This window comes from Toxorhynchites rutilus, chromosome 1 (genome assembly GCF_029784135.1).
Source record: "Toxorhynchites rutilus septentrionalis strain SRP chromosome 1, ASM2978413v1, whole genome shotgun sequence".
NCBI classification, from domain to species: domain Eukaryota; kingdom Metazoa; phylum Arthropoda; class Insecta; order Diptera; family Culicidae; genus Toxorhynchites; species Toxorhynchites rutilus.
This window is the reverse complement of record NC_073744.1, coordinates 46,169,979-46,195,738: the sequence shown is the minus strand read 5'-3', so window position 1 is coordinate 46,195,738 and position 25,760 is coordinate 46,169,979. Positions and strand designations below refer to the sequence as shown.

The following is a 25,760-nucleotide window of genomic DNA, read 5'->3' as shown; positions in this document are numbered from 1 at the left end:
TGCGATATCTGACTACCGCGAAGAGAAGAGTTTTCTATCGTTATTTTTTCCTATTTGTGATTGCAGAGTGAGAATATTAATTCATTTTGAACACAAAATTAGATGTGTTCTCAGGAGACAAACTATTGAATTGTTCTTGTACCGTGGATATTACAATATGCCCAGAACACGTATTACCATTTTTCATTTGCGGTTTAAGGGGGGACCCCGGTCTGGAAAATCGAAAAAAAATTAATTTTTGATTTGTTCTTTTTTGAAAAGCTTATGCTTTTAATGTTCTCCTAAAAGCATTTTTCGATATTTAATATCGTTGGAAAGTTACAGCCAAAAGTATGAAGTCACCTCAAGAGATATAGTATTGCTTTTCGAATTTTCTCGAAACCATGTTATTTCAACTGGTGGTACCGATATCTCAGAATCTACTAGTCTCTACTAGAATCTACTAGTCTACTCAGAATCTACTTATCAGCATGTAAAAATGAATTATCTAAGGCGTTACATAGCCATTTTTAATATCTAATTTTTTAGATTTTTTAAAAATCGCTATTTAGAGATTTTTCATGAAAAATATCTCATTTTTCACAAAAGTGGCCGCCGTTTTAGCAATTTTTCGAAATTTCAAAAACCCCTGTGTAACACTTTAGGTATTGTCCTAACGTTTCAAAATATTTATTGGAATTTGTTCTACAATACCCCGTTGCATCAGAACCGATACCACCAGCAAAGTACCGATTTTCAGACAGCATCTACGCATCCAGCTGTCAACAGCCTCATAATCATTATTCGTACACTCAAAAAATGGAAAATACATCTTCAAACATACCTTGAACAATAACCAAAATACACGCACACTCCACTTTATTCCAAACATCCGAAAAAAATCCACGAAAATTCATCATCTTCGGCCCTTCCAGACAGGCTGCGGAGGATCTTAGTCAGAGGCGAATGAACTGAAAAGTTAAAAGCCTCTATGATTCAACACTTTGGGCCTTATTCCCGTATCCACTTACACTTACGTTCCCACTACGCTTACATCTCACTTCGCTTTTTTGCACCTTCGTGTAGAAAGTGGAGTGGATACCAAAATGACCCGTGTTCATTTCCTAAGAGAAACGTCAGTTGTATTCTGTTTTGTTTATCCTCGAGTTGTGTCGATACGCCCAGAAAAAAAGATCACTAAAAAAATCTTCCAAATCTTTTGTGATGCAAACAGTAGAATGTACATATTTTCTGTAAATATTACCAATCGTTTGTAAAATGAATGTCAGATGCAACACACATCTCTACCAACGATTGATTCATTTTACTACGCGGTGTAAGTAACTTTTACGATTGTCATTACTGGCAACCGCGAAGAAAATGTAAATGTAACATTATTAGCCTAATTACCGAGTTTTTAATTGAGTTGAACGGCACTACTTTCCGATATTGATTTCTTCACAGAAGAAGGTCGAATTAACCCCGATTTGGGAAATGTAAGTACTTTTTTTTTAAATCAATTCAATTTATATTCTTTAATTAATATTGATACTATTTGGATAGTAATGATTCGTGCTCGTCTGCTGCGGGAGAATGTGAAGTTATTACTTCAATAATAAGGAATCTGGGTACTTCGAGACACAAAAACGAGCCTGGTCGAGACCTAGTTCTACCTTTATGCTGTTGGATTTGGTCAAGGACAACTTCATAAACGTTTTGCTGCGCGTCAAGTCAATGTTGCAACGGGGCATAGAGCTGGCCTCACTTAATGCCGCCTGGGTTTCGTCAGCTTCGTGATATTTCCCGAATGTGTTTGGCTAAGAAGTAATTACACGCTGGTCCTGGGAGAGGATAATGGTGAGAATTGAGTAGTCTGTCGTAGCTATTTGTAGTAATGATTGTGGTTTTTTTCCTAATTTGTAGACCCAATCGATGCAGAATCAGATGTCGGTAGCATGGTGTCGCCACCTACAACAATTTTAAATTGCAATGTCCTCTTTCGAATCAGCATGCCTAGGATCAGTTCTAAATTTTGAAAAATTCAATGAAAATCTTTGAATTCAATTATTTAAATGCTCAAACCCCGTAGTCAGACCCTTATTGAACAATAATAATATTAGGCTGTCAAAAAAGTCCTGCGGTATTTCCGCGAGGTGTCGTTGTAAGCGCGTAGTTCTAGTTGTATTTATTGTATCGAGTCATACTATAGCTTGTTAGAAAGGTATTTTTGCGCGCTATAATATAGTCCTTGACAGTGTTTTGTTTGGTTAAGTCGTTCGTGAGTTATAGTGTCGCAAATATGGAGCAAAATAAAGAGAAAATCCGACATATTTTACAGTACTACTATGACAAAGGCAAAAATGCATCTCAAGCTGCCAATAAAATTTGTGCAGTTTATGGACCCGATACAGTTTCCATTTCCACCGCACAACGATGGTTTCAACGTTTTTGTTCTGGTGTAGAGGTCGTCGAAGATGCGCCACGTTCCGGAAGGCCTGTCGTCGAAAATTGCGACAAAATCGCTGAATTAGCCGAGAAAGACCGGCATAGTAGCAGCCGTAGCATCGGCCAAGAGCTGGGGATAAGTCATCAAACCGTTATTAACCATTTGAAGAAGCTTGGATTCACAAAGAAGCTCGATGTATGGGTGCCACACACGTTGACGCAAAAAAAAACTCTTTGACCGTATCGACGCATGTGAATCGCTGCTGAATCGCAACAAAATCGACCCGTTTCTGAAGCGGATGGTGACTGGCGATGAAAAGTGGGTCACTTACGACAACGTGAAGCGCAAACGGTCGTGGTCGAAGCCCGCTGAAGCGGCTCAGACGGTGGCCAAGCACTCATTAACGGCCAGGAAGGTTCTGCTGTGTGTTTGGTGGGATTGTCAAGGAATAATCTATTATGAGCTGCTTCCCTATGGCCAAACGCTCAATTCTGACCTGTACTGCCAACAACTGGACCGCTTGAAGGTAGCACTCATGAAGAAGAGGCCATCTTTGATAAACAGAGGCCGCATTGTCTTCCATTAGGACAACGCCAGGCCACACACTTCTTTGGTGACGCGCCAGAAGCTCCGGGAGCTCGGATGGGACTACCACCTGTTTTTGTCCATGGCGAACGAGCTAGTCAGAAGTTAGCCACAAAAGAGGCCCGTGAAAATTGACTATCCGAGTTTTTTGCCAATAAGGAAGCGAGCTTCTATAACAGGGGTATTATGAAGTTGGCATCTCGTTGGGAACAAGTCATCGAACAAAACGGCGCATATTTGACTTAAAACAGATGACTGTAACTAATTTTATGAACAAATGAAAATTCAAAAAAAATACCGCAGGACTTTTTTGACAACCTAATATATAGACTAGTTCTCTCAGCTAGTCGCAAATGATTTTCACTCCGAAATTTCACTGGAGATACGAAACTAAGAGATATGTTGGCATAAAAAGTACAGTAAGTTACTTATGATGCGACATGCCGAGGCACCACTCAGTGTCGCATTGGAGGCGATTTAGGCCAGTAATTGGACATTCGCGACTGGTGGCGACTTTCAATGTGGGGCCATAATTTGGGCCCCGAACTCAAAGTTTACAAAAATGTCCAATTAGAGGTAAAAATGTCAAATTAAACGTGTTTGCATCACAGGTCTGTCCAATTAGCTAAATGTCGATGTAAATTACTGTACAACCAAAATCAAAACAAAAGTCGAGACACAAAGCCCAGACAAAAACCCAATGAACCGTCCCTCTCCATCAATTATTCTTTTCTACAAATCCTGCCGGTCGTTCTTGTTAAACGTATGCTGACGAATCGTTACGTTGCCGGTGTATGTGAATGTTTTCATAAGAATTGCATGGTAGAATAATTGACGTAGCCAGACATGACGGGACGTGAACGTGACGTGGATTTATTAGACTCATTAGCATTTTAGCTGTAACAGGGCCTGGTTTTAGTCGTGTACATGTACATATGTTTATGTTTTTATATGTTGTAAATTACATAGTAGTTAGTCGCAGCCATTTAGCCGCTAAGTTTTCTGTTCTATTACATTATGGTAAATTACACAGTAGTAGCCATTTAGGCGTTGGTGCTCCCGTGGCCGAGTGGTTAGCGTCAAACCTAACATGCCGGGGGTTCGGGTTCGATTCCCGTTATGGTCGGGGAAATTTTTCTTCAAATAAATTTCCTCTGACTTGCACTGTGGTCACGCGTATTCTAGAGCTTGCCACTCAGAATGCATTCAAGGCGTGTTATTTGGCATAGAAATCTCAACTAACTACTAATGAAAATGACGCAAGTAATACTACGTTGAGACGGCGGAGTTCCTCTAGGAACGTTAGTGCCATATAAGAAGAAGAAGAAGAAGAAGAAGCCATTTAGGCGTAAGGGTATTCTTTCTGTTTATCCATTGTTCAGCAGACCGGACAGCGGAGACAGTTGATATTGATAATTGTTGGGTTATTTATAGAACAGCAGCCCGATGTTTCTTGCAGAACAGAGCAGTTGTATGGATGAATCGATCTTTGTTCCACCGTGGATCGATTTCCATCGCTGATGATGGTTGCGTGGATGTAGTTATTCTATAACAACACAAAGATGGTCAATTGAGAGCCCTGAGTTTGAACTCATGATCGATCGCTTTCTTAGTTTCTTAGTTTCCGCGGTCTCATAAAAGGTTAAGCTGCAGTTCCGCCATTTATCGATTGTTCGTAGAGATATTTACAACAAACAACGGGAATTATTACTACGTATCTATTACGTATTATTATCTCGTTCGCATCATATTGCTCTCGCGAAGGAAAGAATAAATCATGAATCAATTCTCTTCAGCTGATTCTATGAAACTACGACTCTTTCCACCTCACTAAAATATTCTTCTAAAAAGTTATTCTAAAAATTTCGATGCATTCTTAAATAATATTTGAAGTGATAAACAAGCAGATTGAATAGTATAATTCCGTAGTTCGAAAAATGCGGTCGTGTCCAAGGCACAACCCCTTCCTATTCTTATTCCAAGAAAACCCGATCGAAAAACGCTTTTTGGGGATTTTAAGTGTGTTCCAGTTAGAATTTGGTCGCATATTTTTATTCACTGCAGCGCTCCTAGTTGTCACATCAAGAAACTATTGACAGCGTTTTGATCCGGATGGTTTGTTTATTCAGTAATGAAAATTGAAAAAGATTGAAAGACACACTCAAAAGATATCGACAATGGAACGCAAAAGGCGAGAAAAAAATCTACAAACTTATATTGAGAACCAAACGTTGCCCGGAGGAAAAATCCCAGATTTCCTGAAATTTCCAAAATCGACTGTAAATACCGTACTCAAACGTTACCGGGAGACTCTTACATTGAATCGGGCAAAACCAATCAGACATAAAGATAGAGACATAGACATAGATTCGAGTAGTCCACATCAATCCGGGGCTCTCCTGGTGGGATTTAGCGAAAAAGTTCACGGCGAGCCACAGTACAGTTCGGCGAATTTGTATGCGAGAAGGCTTACGATCGTATCATGCCAGCAAACACCCCAACAGTACGCTAAAACTGAAACTTGCTGAAACCCGTGCAAGGAAGCTATACGAGCATGTGTTGACCTAGTACAAAGGACGCATTTTGATGGACGACGAAACATACGTAAAAATGAATTTCAGACAAATAGCCGGCACCAAATTTAAACTGCGCAGATAAATTTGCTTGTAAGTGAATTCATCAACTAAGGGGTCTGTAGTTGTGAAGAGAAGACAAGGGTTTTAATCACTGAAGCAACAATGGACAACAATGGAAAAGTTTACAAGGAGGAGTGTCTTCACAGCAGGATTCTGCCATTATTTCGATCACACGAAGGTCCCTTGAAGTTCTAGTCTGACTTGGCAAGCTGCTATTACAGTCGGGATGTCGTCAAGTGGTATAAGGAGAACAAGATCGATTTAATTGAAAAAAACAATCAATCCATCAAATTATCCGGATTTTCATCTCATCGAGAAATATGGGCAATTATCAAAAGCAAACTGGAGAAATGTGGCAGAACAATCGAAAAACCATATCAAATGGGAAAGTGGTAGAAAGATAGCCAATACGGATACCAACAATACTGTGCTGAAAACGAAGGGATGTATCACACGAGAAGTTCGAAATTGTTCCGAACAGCTGACGAATAATTTTCATGTTTTTTTCCCTTAAAGTTAATTAAAAACCGACAAAATGACATCCTTCCCTCTCTATTACGTTATTTCTATGCTGAGAAATGTCCCACTTTATGCGACCAAATTCAAACTGAGATAGGCTTTAAGACCAATCAGTTTGGAAAACAGTATACCAATCTGTAATAAAGTTCTCTATAGTTTTGCAAAACAAATGTTTTGAATGTAACAATCGACGTTCTTCTTTATTGTTCTCCCGTTTCCCGACATCGAATTTGTTCTTATTTGTTATGATTACTGTTCTAGGCTTGATTGGAGGTGGCATAAAGTAAAATAATAAAGAGCACGCAATTGAATGCCGATGTTCCCTCAACGCTTTTGGCGGGTGATAAAGCTCGGCAAGTTTTGATAAAGATTGATGGTACGATTTCATTTTAGACGCGCTCCAGATCATGTGGTAAATTATTTCGGCAAGTGTGGGTGTGCGATGCTATCTTCGCAACGTTCGCTAACGCAGTTCTTGGCGAGAAGTTTTTATCGCTCAATAAATGTTATTGCACTTCGGGTGAGTAATAGACGAATGCTAAATTGACCATATTTTATCTTTCCGTCACTTTGATGTTACGCTCAGAAATAAAAACAAAATGAGATTAAACCGAAAACATAATGTTGATAGATGACGGGTTTCACGCCAAATCGCGACGAAATGTAATTTTGGTTCAGGCCAATGTTTTCTCTCCGGTTTTGGGTTAACTTTTTTGGAATTGTTCATTTTTAGACGTATGATTTCCGTGAATGTCCGATTTTGGTTCAAAACTCAAAGAGACGGCGAAGTTTTTTTCAAGAACGTTAGCACCATTGAAGGACAAGAAGTTATCCCGAGGCGAAGACGAGAAAAGTCTGCTTGTCGCGATGAAATGCAACACAATGGGAGCATCAAATAATTGAAGCATTTTTGAAGTGTTTCGAGAACAATTCAGCGGCTGTTCGGTAAGCGAAACAAATTCATCAAGTTGCTAACACCTTGAAGGCTTCCTTCCTGTTGAGAACATAGGAAATCGCTGGATTTACCGGTCTGCCCCTACCGGTTTACAAGCGATGTTCAGATATTTTTTCACGTACCGTTTCAGAACGTCACAAATTTGGAAAACATTGCTAACTCTCGAGCGGATGAAGACATGATGCAAACAAATGAACTAATCCTGATATACAATTACTGTGATTTTATACCGCTCAAAATGATTCTAAAAAAACAAATATTAAAAAATGCCTTGATGGCAGCGTTTTGAATTTTTCCGAATTTTCCTTGTTAGGCCTGTAGAACACCTACATCTAAATCTAACAATTTGTTCCTGCATTTCCCACAAAGATTATCAGAAGACATGTTCGGATTCATTTACATTTATCAGGGTATTTATTTATTTTTTCATTTATTTATTTATTTATTTATTCATTTCTTTAAATGCTTGCTTGGTGATTTGAAACCTAAGTACTATAACTTCCATTTACTTACATTCAACAACAATCATCATGCAAACTCTGCTAGCAACAATAAACACATCGGGTTGTTGTGCTATTAATAACAATCAATGATCATATCATTTCTCTCCGCTGTCCGGTCTGCTGAACGATGGAAGAACAGAAGGAATACTCTTACGCCTAAATGGCTACAGTGTAATTTACAATTTATAGAACCATAAACATGTAACATGTACACGATTAAAACCCGGCTCTGTTGAGCCTAAATAAATAAAAAAATAGGATATGACAAAATACGAAAACAAAATCATTTATTTTTAGAAATTGTAACATTTCAAAAAAGAGCTCTGGCCTTTAAGTCGATATGTCGATCATCTGAATCGGTCCAGTAGTTCAAAAGTTATGATTTTTTTTAATGAATAAAATGATATATGAATGAAAACTCAGCTTTCCTTTACTTCAATCGAGCAGTCGAGCAGTGAGATTAAGTTTTTACTACGTTTGGTATGAATAAAATATATTTATTTACTATTCTAAAATGGATGTTTAGCTGATTTCGTATGAATAAAACAGCATCTATCAAGTATATACTTCATAATTTTCAAGTGTGCTCATGAGCATACTTTGGATCTGAAAACACATTCATTCGTTTTGATGTTATATCCGATTATATTTGATGCTGCTATTTTGCGCTTAAAGTTAAAAACGTTAACAATCTGCATTGATGGCATTGAGCTTCGTTTACTAGTTTAGGGAAGCGTAAAAAAAATTGATTAATTTTCAGGCGGAATGAACACGGTTTTAAATTTAAATTATAAATGAAGAATAACCTTTCCAAACCAAACTAGCATTCTGTTTAAATGAAGAACACTTTTTTTGCAGATGGTGAGAAAAATCTTGTACGAAAATTGTTTTTGCAGACAACTTTGTATCATAATAAAAAGTTTCAGTAACAATGTTGGAAATGTATAGACAAAGGGTTAAATAAAAGTCGAAAATAAGTGTTTTAAGTAATTAAATAACATGATGTAAAAAATTTCATTTCAATTTTAACATTTGAAAACTGGCTTCGTGTCTTCTAATCTGATAGGTATTACATTAACGAGATTGGGCCCTAACTATGGTCCCTAATTGAAAGTTGCCACCAGTTGCCTTTGTCAACGCATATACACGCTTTGTCCAAAAAAAAACATCTAAAACCAAACCTAAACAACCAGTTGACAGATGTTTGAAAAAGTAAAAACTATATTCGAATTCGAACATGCTTTAAAATGAAATAAGTAAAGTAAACTTTTATTCATACGGATTCAAGTAAATACTAGGAAAGTTTACTTTACTTGGAAACGGGCAGAATAAGTAAATACTTTTTTTATTCATACGACCTAATGTCTCGAGAATAGTCCTAGCTCACTCACTAGTAGTGAGGTAGAACCTTCTAGTTCACTCTTGCCAGGAAATTCACGACGAATCTATGAACATGTGGTCTAGCTTTTTTCCAGAATTTACTGTTAAATAAACTATTAATGGTCATGCTTTAAAATAATCTCGTCGTTTCAAATTTCACTCGGCTAGTAATTTTGCGATTTGCCATTTTGTTTGTTAAATTGATACACTGTGCCGGTTTCCATGCCATCTGGAAAAGAGTACTTGTGTATTTTTGCATCACATGCAAACATTGTTGTATTTATGCATTGCCAAACGTAGATTGAATTGTTTACCACAATGCTATGTTTTGGTTAGTGAGCATGTGGTACAAGAGCGATGGTGGAATCAGGGCTCGGCATAGTCATATTCAACTGAGGATAGCCAGCAGACTTTAAAGAAATTCCCCTTCGTTTACAATTGGAAATGACTTTTGGCAGAAAGAAAATTTTCGATTTTCCAAATTTCCTTCCTCCCCCCTTGAAATGCTTTCGAGGATCAAAAAATCAAAACTTTGACCGCTTTGAGGCACTCCTTAATCTTATCCAATTGAACTGAAACTTTGCACATGTCATTTTTTGGGTCAATAAACAAATTGTATATGGTCGGTTTTTGAAATTTGACATGTCCATTTTCACTGCCACCCTAATATACAGTCATCCCATTCCAAACCGATATACTGGTTCTCAGATTTTCGTGAAAAGTGGTAATTTTGTTCTTTACCGCTAAACATTGGACCCATATTTTTCAATTTTTTCATTAGGGTGACCATTTCCATTTTAGGGTGGTCCGAAAAATCAACTTTTTCCCCTTTTTTCGAAAAATGACTTTTTTCAAAAAATCATAACTTTTGAAGTACTGAACGGATTACGATGAGCGATATATTAAATTAAAGGCAATAAATTAGTCTTCTTTAAAAATACTATAAACTTGGATTTACAATTGGATTTTGTTTTCATAATTTTCGATTGTGTTTGTTTTTATAGTTTACATGATATCGGGACCAAGAGCGCTATATTTCTTTATATTTTTTCTTGAAAACTGAAGTTTTTTTTTACATAACATATCCAAAATTCGGAGAGGCGCTATTTTTTGTTCTTGAGTTATGATTTTTCAAGATTAAGCGATGGTTCGAAAAATTAATTTTTACCCCTTTTTTCCACCAAAACAATTTGTAACTTTTGAACCACTGGACCGATTCAGATGATCGACATATCAAATCAAAGCCAATGAGCTATTCTTGTCCTGAAAAATATTACACTTGGGAAAAAAACTGAATTTTGTTTTCGTTATCATTGGTTGTAAATGTTTTTCATAGTTTACACGGTTTCGGGACCAAGGGCACCATATTTTTTATATTGTTTCTTGAAAGCTGAGATATTCACATAACATATCCGAGTTTCAGAGAGGTTTCTTTTTTCGTTTATGAGTTATGATTTTTTCAAAGTTAACATGTTTTCAGTTTAAGTTCAATATTCCTATGTGACTACACTACATCTATGCAACTATAATCCAATTTTTACGCAAATATGGTATGTTTAAAAAAAACAACTCATCGGCTCAAATTGATATATTAATCACCTGAATCGGAACAGTAGTTCAAAAGTTATGAATTTAAAAAAAAAGTCATTTTCGGAGAAAAGGGGAAAAATGATTTTTCGTACCATCAGTTAAATTTGAAAAACTTTAAGAACAAAAAATAACGCCTCTCTAAATTTTGGATATAGTTTGTCGAAAATCCTCAGCTTTCAAGAAAAAATTAAAAATGTATAGCGCCCTTGGTCTCGAGACCGTTTTCTTATCCCATTTATTTATTTATTAGGCTCATTAGCATTTTAGCTGTAACAGAGCCGGGTTTTAATCGTGAACATGTACATATGTTTCTATAAACTGTAAATTACACAGTAGTTAGTAGTAGCCATTTAGGCGTTAAGTTTTCTGTTCCATTACATTATGGTAAATTACACAGTAGTAGCCATTTCGGCGTAAGGGTATTCTTTCTGTTCTTCCATTGTTCAGCAGACCGGACAGCGGAGACAGTTGATATTGATCATTGTTGGGTTATTTATAGAACAGCAGCCCGATGTTTCTTGCAGAGCAGAGCAGTTGTATGGATGAATCGATCTAATTTCGACCGTGGATCGATCTCCATCGCTGATGATGTTTGCGTGGACGTAGTTATTCTATAACAACACAAAGATGGTCAATTGAGAGTCCTGAGCAGTGCTTGGAAATATCAGTATCACATCAATCTTTTCAGCTGAATTTCCGACCACATTCGATCATTATACTATTGCATTCGGGATACCGAAAATGAACCAACGCCGAACCTCACAATCACAGCAAGCCCCTCACAGTTGATTCATCCAGTTTTGTTCATTCTCTTTTTCATTCTGTTCTGCGTTCACGGAATGTGAGCAGAAGAAAATATCCCTAGTTTTGTCATTCATTGATATTAATATACCAGTTCATTCACTATCAGCAGCGTTCTCAGACACTGACAAAACGGAGAAATTCGTTGAGGAAGATGACGAAGTACAGAATTTTCATAATAGTGACAAGAAATTAAATTGTTCAAGCATGCAAGGTTTCCATCTCAGTTAAAATGCTTTCAATTTACATAGTGAATTTTCAATTCCAATTCCACTTGTCAGAAACGCTTCAAAAGACTCCAATTCCGATGTAAAAAAATGACGTCTTGACTTAAATTTCAAACATTTTATTTTTGACTCAAATTCCGAACACACGAACATAAAATGATGGTGTCCAAGACACGACCGCAATGGAAATATTTCGAACTTCCTTTTGCAAACGGATTAAACTGTGTTATAGGATTAGCGGATGAAATTGCCAACATACAGTTTTGGCTAACAAAGTTTGCATTAGCTTCTCGGATCGATTCTGCAGAACACCTCCTCGCCGTCCAAGCCTATGCAATCCTTAGCTGTGAGTGTGCATGCAGATATTGCTATTTTGTTTTCATTTCCGCTTGCGCCACCGATTTGCGTTGCTCTTTCGGAGTAACTTCAAAAATAACTGAATAAGCAAGGCACTGACTCAATGAGAAAATCACACACATATCGTGATATTGAAAATGAACAGTCACAATGTTCCTGAAAATTCAATGGCAATGAATAAATATGAATGAATTCTCATGACTCAAGCTTTAAGAAAAACTCAGATAGTACAGAATGAATATGAATGAACACGGTTGTAAATTTGTTTGCCGTCGAATAAATGACAGCAGCATCGACAAGCAAAATGAACGCGTTACACTGATAAAAATATATTTTCAATATTACTTAACAAGCTCAATATTTCCAAGCTCTGGTCCTGAGTTTTAACTCACGACCGATCGCTTAGTAAGCGAACGCGTAACCAAGTGGCTACGAAGACCCCCTGTTCTCGAGACTATGAATGCTGGGAAAAAAGGAAAAATAATAGGAAAAAAGTGAAATAAAGTGATTTTTCGGACCACCAAAAAAATGCGGGTGTAATTGTTTGCGTAAAGAATAAATCAACCACTATATCAGTTTGGCATAGAATGGCTGTATATACATGTGCTGCCTACAAACGTCAATAGCCGGTATTTTCATCTACTCATTTCATTACCTATTCCCCCTCAGCAACAGTTACCCCAAAAAAAATCCACTGTGGGGTTTCTTCCAGCACACGAATATGTGGGTGCACTTCGGCAGCAGCAGCAGCAGCAGCACTTCTTTCCGCTCCTTTGGGAATTTATGATGAAAAAACTTCTTGGCGTTGGCGTGACTCAAACGGATAGACTGAAAGTCTTAATGTATAAATAACTTTGAATGAGTGGATTTAGCATTAATATGCCAGCTTTGGCAGAGACTCCGTTGGTTGGAACTAAATCATTGTTCCATTTTCATTGAATTCTTGCATTTATACATCTTCCTGCCGTCCACAGGTTAACATGGACTAATATCGAGCATATTTGCGGTTGCAGTGGAACTTTATCCTGTGCTCGTTATCGGGATCAGTTCCGAAACCGAATACGGATGTCTGTGGCAAACCCACGCCACACACACACACACACACACACCATGATGGGTTGTCAATAATCCCTCAGCAGCACAGCAAACTTTTCTTATAGTTATTTTCCCACGCACACGTTCACATATCTAAGAAGCGTGAAGAGGTTGAAAATTCTTACGAAGCAATTTAAAACTTTCTTGGAAAGGGCTGCAGCTTCATGCTACAAAATTATAGAATATTATATCGTTTGATCACAGTTTGAGCAAGAGTGGATATCAACAAGTAATGATATGGATATACGCATGAGTTTGCTATCGATTGCTAATTGCTTACACAGCGGGAACTGAAACGGGAAACTTCGCCTTTCGGAAGTTTTCATCCAATTAATTCACCTCGTTTGCAAATGGATGAAACTGTTTTATAGCTAGCTGTTTAGCATTAATCGATACGGATATGCTTCTGTGGATGAGTCTCACATAAAAGGTAGGTACATAACCGGAAAAATATGAGTGTGGAAATATTTTTTCATTTCGTGATATATCATCCCCATTAAATGAGGAATTGGCATGTCGCCAAAAGACAACCGTAACGTAACCTATGAATTTAACTAGGTCGTCCAGGGACTGTTAAATGGAAAATGAAAGGTTCACGTGGACCTCAATGAGGCCAAACCCACCCAGGTGGTTTTTCGTCCAGGGACTGTTAAATGGAAAATGAAAAGTTCACGTGGACCCCAATGAGGCCAAACCCACCCAGGTGGTTTTTGAAAGGTTAACCATAAGCATAAAGTTTTTTGTTGCTGCATTTGTACATTGCAGCTGCAGAAGGGTACCATAAACTTTAATCCGTTAACAGCCTACTATTATGTGAAGAGCTTATATGTAATCCCCGCTTCACTTACCTATGCTTATTAATTATAATATTAGGTTGGGGAAAAAGTAATCCTTTATTTTTGCGTGAAATTCAAAACTTTTTTTGAAATTCTTCGGTTTGTCCGATTTGGGTTAAACATGCACCGTTTTGTTGTAAAATTTGTTGCCACTTTAAAGGTAGCTTCATGATGCCTCTCTCATAGAAGTCTTGGTCCTCTAAAACTCTAGCAATTTATTTTTACAATCTTCTCTTGATCCTAGTTTCTTATCACTCAGGAAGTTTTGCAATGCGAGAAAAGGGAGTAATCACCTGATTCCAGATCCGGACTATATGGTGGATGCATTAAAACATTCCAATCAAGCTTTCGGAGTGGTGTGCGTTGTCCTGATGGAACACATTCTCTGTTGGCCAATTCTGTACGTTTCTGCTCAATCACTAGCTTCAAACGGTCCATTTGTTGACAGTAGTGTAATAAATTTGTATTGCACTTTTTTTTTTAAATTAAAAAATCAGAAATTATTAATTAAAACATATTAAAACAAAAAAATTAAATTGCACGTATTATACTGTTACAATATCGGCACCACGAACACCATTCACAATTTTGACGGTCTGATTCGCATTTTCACCTTCATAAAAGAAAAAGTATACAATGTACCGAATTTTCTCTTTATTGACTTTCATTGGTAACACCCTGTAACTTACAACTGAATGGAAGAATAAAAAACAACAAAATATATATTTTAGTGTGAAAATTGTACCTCAACTTCGTCTCCCGGGGAACGTATTTGCTCGGGCAAAGAATGTTCTTTCCAAAACTGTGAATCTCCTTGCCTTACCTAAACCCGAGCGATAACATAATTATCCGCTCTCGTTGGTAAGGTTCGTCTTCGTTTTCAGTGGCATTGAATTCCTTGAAGGAACTTTATCTACCCAACGTAACAGTGTTACTTGAATCATTTTTATTAGCGCCCAATTTAAATTCCGATACCGAACTTTAGCGGGTCTTGATTGCATTTTGGATGGAACACGAGTGTCTAAATCATTTTCTCATCAGAAACATTTCCACTCAGTTGGCAAATGCACGGTTTCGACATCTGGTGGCAGTATTCGTGCTTGGAAGAAAAATTGATCTCTCTCAGATTAGTAGGCTAGAAGGCAGATTTAAATTGTTAAAATTAAAGTGACCAGATGGCCAGAGGTCTAACGCGGGACGCCAACAAAAAAAAGTGCGTTACGTGAATATAAGCTGAAGAAGTACAATTGTTTAGTAAATCTTTAAGTATTATTCACTCGTGAAATACTTTACATGACAAATATTTACATTGCAGCAAGAGGAGGCAATCTAGCGTAGTGTTTAACATCCGTACCTCTCACACTAAAGGTTATGAGTTCAATTGTCACTCCCGACATTCTTCCTTCCAAAAACCTTAAAATATAAGATATTTTTCGATTCCGTATATTTTACGTAGAAGTGAAAAATTCTTATAGACGTTTTAACTTAAGTCTCCGCACGTGTTGTGGAAGTTAAACCTGTCCTGCAATATTCCTTTTAACCCTTTACAAGGACGTGGAACTAGGCAAGTGATCGACTGCAAACTTCAGTAAAACATAATTCTTACATGAGGAAGGGCTCATATTTTCCTTTGATCAAAAATAAACTATTGAATCAGTTGATACGAATTGTGACAATATACAGGGCAGACTCGATTATATAGATTCTGCGATTTATTTCCACTGTAGGTAATCGAACCCTGTATATAATCGAATCAATATATATTTTTTTTTTATACCTACAGACAAAACTGTTTTTGTACGATCGCATTTTGTGCAATTGCTCATTTGTGTGACTGTTTTCGTGCGATTTTACTGATTGTGATATTGGTTTGTGTGATTCAAGCCCCGATTTCATGATAAAATCGCACAAAGAGATTCACACAAACATGGAATTGCACAAAAAGAGATCGCACAAAAACTGGTATGCCTGTATATGGTGGCAATATTTTTACCGCTGTCTTGTAAGTTCACTTCATTGTCAGTATAAAATAAATAATGTGCAATTAAGACAAAAAGGGCTTATTTCAACAAAATATAAAACATTATTTCTAGTGCGGCGAAAAAAATTTTTTTTTAGAAGCAATACAGATGCCACTGCTTTACAAAGGGAAAATTGAAAATTTGAAAAACTACACGATCTTACACAGAACGTTTCAAGAGAAAAACTTATCAACTTATTGGATTTTCAACGAACTTCAACAGAATTTTCTGTAGGCGTTTTAAAATCGCGGGTTGTTTACATAAAAATGACGGCCAAATTAATATCCTACACTTTTGGCAGCCTTAGAAAAATTGAAGTATAGTCAGAAACTTTAGAAGTCGTCAGTTAAATAAATATTAAAACACTATCCCAAGTGCAACGAAGACAATATTGTTTGTGAGTGACAATATAGTGGCCAGTGCTTGAATGTAGGTTAACGTATCGACAGTTGGTTGTGATTTTTTGGTGATCCAGACTTTATTTACGACTAAAAAATTTTTAAATCACAGCATTTGTACCTGGTGCTGCACAATGCGAATTCTACAATTTTCTTCAAATTAAAAATGGCCGTTATTTTCAAAGTGCTTGAAAATTTCGGCACATTGCTAAACAGAACACGAAGCCAAAACATTCATTGCAATCATTTCCATTTTTGTGGGATCACATAATAATGTTGACTCAAAGAGAGAGTGAACTAAAATTAGCTTTGAATTTTTTTTGTCGAGAGTTTTGACAAACGCGGGACGTTCCGCGGGACTCAAATGCGGGACTGTCGGTCAGTTTAGTTAAAATCAGAATGAAATTTTTATATTTTATGTCACTTAATTACTTAAAACACATTGTACTGTCTCTTTTTTAACCATTTGTCTATCCATTTCCTGATATTTCTAATAAGACTGATCAATATAACATACAATCATTATCAGACACAATCTTCATTTAATATTCCCCTTAATTGAATATATTAGGCTGAGAAAAAAATTATATAATACATAAAAAATTATGTTTTCTCGTTGGTTGGCTTCAGTGATAAATATCTCGCGTAATATCGATCATACAATTTTAAGTTTAGGCTCGTTGTAAAGATGGCATTTCACACTATAAACACACACTCACACTCTTTTGTTGTTTTTTGTTTGTTCCATTCAGTTGTGAGTTACAGGGTGTTAACAATGGAGGTCAACAAAGAGAAAATTCGGTACATTTTACACTTTTTATTTTATTTTTTAAATGCGAAAATGCAAGCCAGGCCGCTGAAATTGTGATTATGGTGCCGATACCGCAACAGTAAAATACGTTCAATTAAGTTATTTTCATTTTTTTAAATTTTTTTCAATTTATTTTCAGCGCAACACACTAAATTCTGACCTCTGCTGTCAACAAATGGACCGTTTGAAGCTAACGATTGACCAGAAACGTTCAGAATTAGCCAACAGAAGAGGTATTGTGTTTCATCAGGACAACGCAAGGCCACTCAATTCCGAGAGCTCGATTGGGATGTTTAAATGCATCCACCATATAGTTCGAACCTGGTATCAAACGATTTTCATCTTTTACTCGCATTGGAAAATTTCCAGAGTGATAATAAATTGAGATCAAGAGAAGATTGTGAAAATCTATTGCTATGGTTTTTCGCTAATAAGGACCAAGACCTTTATGATAGAGACATTATGAAGCTACCATCAGAATGACATCAAATTTTCCAACAAAACAGTGTATATTTGACCCAAATCGGGCAATCCAAAGCATATTAAAATAGTTTTGAATCTCAAATGAAAATTTTGAATGGATTACTTTTTCCCCAACCTGATATGTTTGTATAGCATTTATTTTTCATGTAAAAAAACACCATCATCATTAGAGAAAATGATATGGCTTTGTTGGAACTATTGAAGACAAAAAAAATAAATAGAGTTAAAAAAACTCCTTTTTCATCGAAATAATGTACCGTTTTGTCTTTAAATTCCAAATACTTAAGCGTTGATGGCATTTAAACAGTGTCATATTACTCAAAATGGTACTTTTACGTGATATTCATTTGATTTTTGGATACAATAGAGCCTTCTTATTCATTTGACACCAAAAAAAAAAGATTTACAAATATGTTTTCATGGTGAAAAACTAAAAATTACATTAATCACATTTGTCTCAAATTTCGAACACCATTTTTGTTACTAACTCATATTCCGAACACTTTTGTCTCAAATTCCGAACGGCAAAAATGCATTTTTTTTTTAAATCATAACATTTGAACTACTGGACCGATTCATATGATCAATATATCAAATTAAAGTCAATTAGCTAGTCTTTTTTTTTAAATGTTGTTCTCGCAAAAAAAAATGGATTTTGCTTTTGTAATTATTGATTGTATTTGTTCCTTATAGTTTACATGGTTTCGGGACCAAGGGCGCTGTATCGGTATCGATACCTGTAAATGATGTTAAAATGAAGTCTATAACCTAAAGAATGTCAGGGTTTAGAATATTAAATTAGGTATAACGTTAAAGTTATGTAAATTCACATTTAAAAATGAAGTGTTCGCAATTTGAATCATGCGTAGAAACTTGATTCAAATTCCGAACACAACATCAATACAAATTTTAATGGGTATTTCTGCATAAAATATCATTTTTTTCATCCTTTTATTGTAGATTCATACCTTTTATAGCACTTAACATGAAAAAAAAAACAAACAAAATAGTTGAAACAAACACAAAAATTGAAAAATTAACGATGCGGAATTTTTTACGGAATTTGCGAACGCTAACATTTTTTCTTTAGTTTTGACTGTCACTTTTTTGCAAATGTTTAATATTATAAATTATAGGCAGTATCGATACCTGTGAATGATGTTAAAATGTAGCCTATACACCAAAGAATGTTGGTTCTTAGTTGTTAAACAAATTGAAGTACAAATCTCAACTTCTAAAGCATGTATTTATTTTCCAACAGAGCCCAAGTGCTTAAGGGGGTATTCTAGTGTAGAGATACGAATTTTGGATTTTTTTTGAACGGAGTAAAAATATTCATAACCAGAATAGTTAAGAGCTGATGAAGTGGAGGAGTTTGAAGAAAAGTTGTGCCATGGCGTACACGATTTCAGCCATTCTGGTTATCTAAAGCAAAACGAAAATCGAACAGATCCTGAATCAGTAAAGATACCTCCTAACCTCGGACAAGTCAAAAAAATCTTTTTTGACAAAATGGCGACCGTTTGAAAAACAAAATGCGGTGTAAAACATTTTTTCCTATGTTTCCCGATTTTTTAAAAATCGCAGAATAAAAAAAAATCTTTTTAAAGATTCGTGCGATAGAGAGATGCAATGAGAAATTGTATTCATATAAATTCGACATGAATCGGTTCAGCAGAACTTTAGATATCGTGTGCACCAGTTTGAAAAAAAACTAGTTTCGAGAAAAATGCGTGGATGGTGGATAATGTCAAACCGCATTGCAATTCTGATCTTTTTTCACATTTTAGTTTCAAATCCGAAATGGGAACTTGATGAAAAGATACTCCGCGTTGGTTTTCATACCGTTAGGTGAAGAGTGCTTGCGTATGATTATGTTACACGTAAACATTCCTGATTGTATGCGTTAGAATCGCCTGTGGCTGTAGTGTGTGTATCTAGAAGAAGAGATGCATTACGTGCGTTGGCAATAAGGACACGAATTTCGACATATTGCCGACTTGTGGATTTTCTCGCGAGAACAATAATGAATTATGAATCAACCATCTCTAGTTGCTCCCATAACACCTCTAGAAAATACCGATAATAGTTATTTGCATCAGGTTGTTATTGCAAAGCGATCTTGCACGTTTAGCATAGAGCAACATAGAAAGTGGAATGAATAGCGGCTTTTCATAAGCAAGTGCTAAATTTGCTACACTTTCGCTACATTTTGTTTTAATAATCGATACTGATCTTCTGCAAAAATCACATGAATCATACAAGTCATCATATAAGATAGTGAGAATCATAGTAGGAAACCTAAGTATGATTTTTCAAAACAAAATTAAGGTAAATGATTTTGGTTTGTCCAGTCGAAAATATGATCATGGTTTGTCCACTTTTTTGAATGCTCTAATTTAGCACACCTTTGTCAAATTAGGTATTAGAATGTTTGAAAACATATAAATAACATCAAATTTGAATAATTTCAACCCCTTATGATAGTATTAGCAACTAAAGACTTGGGGCTTTCCAACAAACCCAAACTCGTATCGTATCGAAAAATCGATTTGCATTTACTAGTTGCGTAAAACACCCCAAATCGGACAAACCAAGATCATTTACCCGAATCGATTTGCATTTACTAGTTGCGTAAAACACCCCAAATCGGACAAACCAAGATCATTTACCCTACAAGCAATCTAAGAAATATGACAGACAGACACAAAGTGGATCCTCGGGTTAGAGAAAGATCACACATCTAACAGCTGTTCTCTCAATCACATGTCAGAGCAAGATAAGATTGGACGTAGACAGAGAGAGAGAAAGAAAGAGAAAGTCGTGGTAAATGAGAAGGAAGCGAAACGAATGAAAAATCGCGAATTAAATCATCATTTCATAATGACAGTCGACATTCGACATTCGTTGACTGCCGAACGCCTGTTTCATCACCGGGAATAAGTGATAGTAGCTAGGGGCGAGGTCTGGGGAGTAATGAGGATGCTCGAACACAGTCCATTTGAATTTTTTCAATTACTCTCGAGTTACGCGAGAAGAATGGGGCCGCGCATTATCGTGGATGAGGAACAGTCCTTTCGTCAATAAACCTGGCATTTTGTTCTTAATTGGAGTTCTTAATCGGTCCAAAATTTCACAATAGTACGGTGATGAAACAGACGTTCGACGGTCAACGAATCGATGACACTGAAGAAATTCGTGACGCAGTTACATCGTACCTAGAAAAAAAATATTAACGCTACGCACTTCGCGCTCGGAATAGAAAAACTCGTGCCACGCTATGAAAAATGCCTCGAACGTTACGGAGATTATGTAGAAAAATAGAAAATAAAACGTAGATCACGAAAATCACCTTGTTTTTTATTTTTCCGCGATTTCTGAGGCACTGAAACTAATTTTTTGAACGACCCTCGTATGTGTTCTTAAAAATTACACACATCCATTTATTCATTTATTCACAGGAAGGAAAAAAACCTTTTGAAGGGTAGCGGAATCGACGAGTGGATATACACGCGTGTAGGTGTTATGCTCTCCACGTTTTGTAATTTCCATTTGCTATGGCATGCGTCTTATCGATCTTATTCGATAGTATATATCAGCTGGCCCATGCCAAAACCCATGTAGTGGATCTCAGACATTCCTAAATATAGATAGTTTTATGTCTTATCGCAGAATATTAGACCTGTTTTTTTATTCTTTCATTAGGACGACCATTTCCATATTAGGGTGGTCCATCATCATTTTTTTAAAAGATTAGGGTGGTCCAAAAAATCGATTTTCCACCTTTTTAAAAAAATTTTTTTTCTAGAATTCATAACCACAAAATTACCGGGAATAGGGATTTCAAAAAAAAATTGATGCAAAATGTTTTATAATTGGTACTACTGGTAGTGGGTCTTGATGTCAATTATCATTCAGTTCGCTCACAGCGTTATTAAAAACAAGTTAACGTTTTTTTGTTCGGCGAATTTTGATATGAATAATTCTATATATAGTTCAAAGAAATTGTGTGAAATTTTGGTGTTGCAAGCAATTTCTTGTGCCGAAACGTTGAAAATGTTGCAAAACCCATTTGGTGTCTCAACTATGTCGAAAACACAGCTTTATGAATGGTACAAGACATTCAAAAACGGCCGTGAAGAGATGCCGCGTCAAGGAAGACCATCCACCTTTTCAACTGATAAAAACACCGACAAAATGAAAAAAAAAGGTGCTCGAAAATCGTTAGTTATGTTTGAGAGAGTTAGACCGTGAATTGAATATCTCTCACGAGACCGTTCGTCATATTTTGGTTGACGTTTGGACATCAGAAAAGTCGTAGCACGACTGGTGCCAAAAGAGCTAAATTCATTTCATAAATTTCATCGCAATCAAGTGGCTGAAGACATGCTTAAACGATCAAATTCCGATCCTACGTTCATCCCAACGCATTCGCTGCGTGAACTAAAAGCACTATAAAAAGTATTTCGATGACTGGATTGTCCATTAGAAAAAGTGTATTGTTTCAGTAGGGGCCTATTTTGAAGGCGATAATATGAATTTAGATGATAAATAATGAGCGCGTCACTAAAATGTCTCTAACTCGGTAAATAATAGGATTTTCTATATATAGTCCATTATAGGTATATTCTTGAATGCCTAAAGTACAAAAATATGATGAAAGAAAAAATTAATTTTTTTTCAAATTTCAGGACTAGAATACTGCCTTAACGCATTCAACTTTTCTCCCAACTAGTTACAAGTTTTTTTCATACCGTCACTGATTAATCATTTCGATTTTTTTCGAACCACGATAGCTGCGTTCACCTCATTGTCCGACCTGTAATGATCACCCCTAAGTTTTCTCTTGAGTTGAAGGAAAGAAAATTCCAATCGATACTGTTTATTCACTATTATAGTATTACGCCGTCTGACAGGTCGTGGCACCCATTTGGTTTGCGATACGATGTCTATCCGTCTGAGTTATTCGACGCTGCGTGTTTTGTCAACAATTAAGGCTTTTCCAGGTTGGCAATCACGAAATTTTGTTACCCATCGATTCACGGTAAACCTATCAAGAGTATCGTCACAATAAACAGCCTGTAAACGATGATAAATCTCACAAACATCCACTTTCTCAGCAGTTAAAAAAATCGATTGAAGGCGTTGTTTTCTTTCAATTGGTTTTGAGTAACGTTGTTTTCTGATACTATGTCAACTTCAGTTTACGTTCATTTCATCTTCTACAAGCATGTGTGCATTACTTATTAGCCTACCTACTAATCAGAATTGTTTGTATATCTCTAATTTGCATTCGAACCGTCATGGGTAATTTTTTCAATAAATCTTCTCCATTGCATATTTTGAAAAATACTTTCAAATTAGTACCTTTGCGCTTTTCGTTTAAATATGTTGAGTTGTAAAAATGCAAGTTCGCTATTCATATTAAAATTTTAGAAACATCCAAATTCCCATTCATCACCGTTGTTGTATTCATGTCTGTAATTCTTGATAGTAATACTTTATACAACTATTTTACATTACTGATTAAATTTTCTATATCAAAATAACAAAGCTACATTAAATAATTAGTTTTGTAATTCATCGTCTTCAAAGGCCAAGTTTTTTCCAAACATTTATTTTTGATTGCTTTTCAAAACCTTACGGAGAATGTATAATTGTTTTCATTATTCCCAATTTTTCATTTTAGATATGATGACATATCACAAAGAAAACGTTTTTGAACAATCCTAGTGATAATTTTTGGTTTAGTACAAGCTATGATCCATCAACTGGATGTGTAGAAATCAAATATATAACAATCTGAATAAAAAGTATTAATTCAGAAAAAGAATTAATAAAAAGAATTAATTACGCGGTACCCGCGTAAAAAAAGACCAGTGCAATATCACGCGATTCGTGAATGTCTTTCCCTTTTCTACTTAGCTCTGGACGGCCCAGCAGTGGTACTGCACGTGCATCGGCAGAAGTGTGTACAAATTACCAGGGAATCTTCTAGCAACAGCAGATGACCTCATTCGTGAGCAAAAACGAACCAGTAACCAACGAAATTGCAGGTAAAATCTACGGGTTTGCTGAAACGAGCAACACTCAACTTTTTACTTGCATTCTACGTAAAGATAGTCCCATTTCATATCTATCATAAGGTGACATGGTTTTTTTCTACGCGGATTTTCCAATTAACGCGGTTTTTATGCGGATTTTCGACTTAACGCGGTTTTTTTACGAGGTACGTATCCCTCGCGTAAAAAAACCTGTGTGTACTGAATAAATTTAATTTTCAAAGAAGACGAATGACGTTCATTCTAAAGTTTGATATTTTTTTAATAGTTTTATAATAATTACGGGTAAACTATTCAAACTGCACGGTATTTCCCAATTCTTGCATTATGATCAGATTATTCAACTGACAGTTAGGAATCTATTCGTCTTGAATACCATTACATGAATAAGTTTCAGAAATGTCTACTTACATTAACCCCATGGGCAAACAAAACCGGGAGCGCCGTCGTGATGATAAGAACCCACAAAACCGTAATCGCCAGTATGGTATTCTTCTCAGTTCTTATCACCATGCTGGCGATTGGATGAACCACCGCCAGGAATCGATCCAGCGACATCAGCACCAGTGTGTAAATACTCGCGTGTGCCGTCACCACAATCAAATACTGCACCATTTTACACCACAAATCCCCGAACGGCCACGACGAGAGCACATAATCTGTGGCCGTAAACGGTATACAAAATATCACAAACAGCAGGTCTGCCACGGCCAGATTTATAATCAGCAAATTGGTCGTTGAACGCATCAGTGGATTTGAGATCACAACCAACACCACCAGGAAGTTTCCCAGCAGTCCGGTCACTCCAATTAAACCGAAAAATATCGGGACGATCCGGGACACGATCGCTTCCTCGTCATCTGCAGACATTTCGGATGTCATCAAGGTCGTGTTCGGAAGCACTGTTGAATTTAAACGACCCCCGGATGTGGCTGATGTGGCCACCATCAGGGAACTGTAGCTAACAACAGTTCCGTTCACCATTTTCGTTTCCTTCCGCGTCTCTACAGTGCAATAAATCAGCTTCCGCAGAGATTATGTTAACACTTTTTTTCTTCCGTTCTTACTGCTTACGGACACACAATAAAAAAACACCATAAAGGGAAAACAACACTTCGCTCGCTATTAATAACACGTCGTTGTTGGCTTTTTTGAACTTTGTTTCCATCCCTCCAAAACGGCTGAAATTGTTGGCTTTGGGCAACACTGACGAATTGAGTTACAATAATTCTCTTCCACATATCAACAGTCACAAAACGGAAATTGAAACACCATCTCGGTAACACATTCAAGCGTATCATATGATACGATGTCGAAGCGAACAATCCAATGAATGCGGCTCGAGCTATCTTTCGCAGATTTTTTCATGGCTTAAGTCCATGAAAAATTTACACAAACACGCCCATTCTCGACAGCTCATAATTTGACACGATCATAACTTGGTGTTTAAAAATCGTAATTTCCTTCAACGAACAATACACCGTTAGAGAGGCCTTTGGGGATGTTCACAACAGCACAGCCAATCCAACACTGGAACATGTACCAACCATCCGTCTGTTGTATATATCAAGTCATAAATTTTCCACTGCTCCTCAGTCGACCTATCGCGCGTCAAATTCAACGAAACCATCCGAACGAGGATCTGCGAAAGGAAACCAACGTTTCAGTCACAGCGGCCAACACCTACTGAACACGGTGGACCGATGGGTGGCTCGACTTTCACACCCACCTGTCCAATGGAAAGTGTCGAAGCGAGCGGAGTAACATTCCATTCGCTCGCCACATCGCGAGCAGATTTTCCATAATATCTCTCCATTTTTTCTCTTACAACCTCCCTATATAAACAAACATGCAACTGGTTGCTTTCCATTGGGAGAGTGCTTTCTTGTCTGCCGGAATGCCGGTTTTATGAATGAAACTTCACCCACCCACTCTGGTATTTATTACTTCGCACCCGATATCTTCACCATTAATCAAAGACAAACAATACGCCATGGAAGTCTGTGGGAAAGTGGCCACTCTTCATGGAGCGGTGCTATGGTTAACACGTGGTTGATGGAGACGCGTGGTACTTTG

At 36.7% G+C, this 25,760-nt stretch overlaps 1 protein-coding gene across 1 annotated transcript in view; it reads right to left on the bottom strand.

The window, feature by feature from the left end:
* The window catches only part of LOC129762723 (allatostatin-A receptor-like), a 229,704-nt gene extending 204,359 nt beyond the window's left edge, over window positions 1-25,345 (bottom strand). Inside the window, exon 1 of the mRNA XM_055761237.1 lies at window positions 24,096-25,345. Within this exon, the coding sequence (XP_055617212.1) occupies window positions 24,096-24,668 (573 nt within the window). The 5' untranslated portion in view covers window positions 24,669-25,345. The remainder of the gene's footprint in view (window positions 1-24,095) is intronic.
* Window positions 25,346-25,760: the final 415 nt, after the last annotated feature.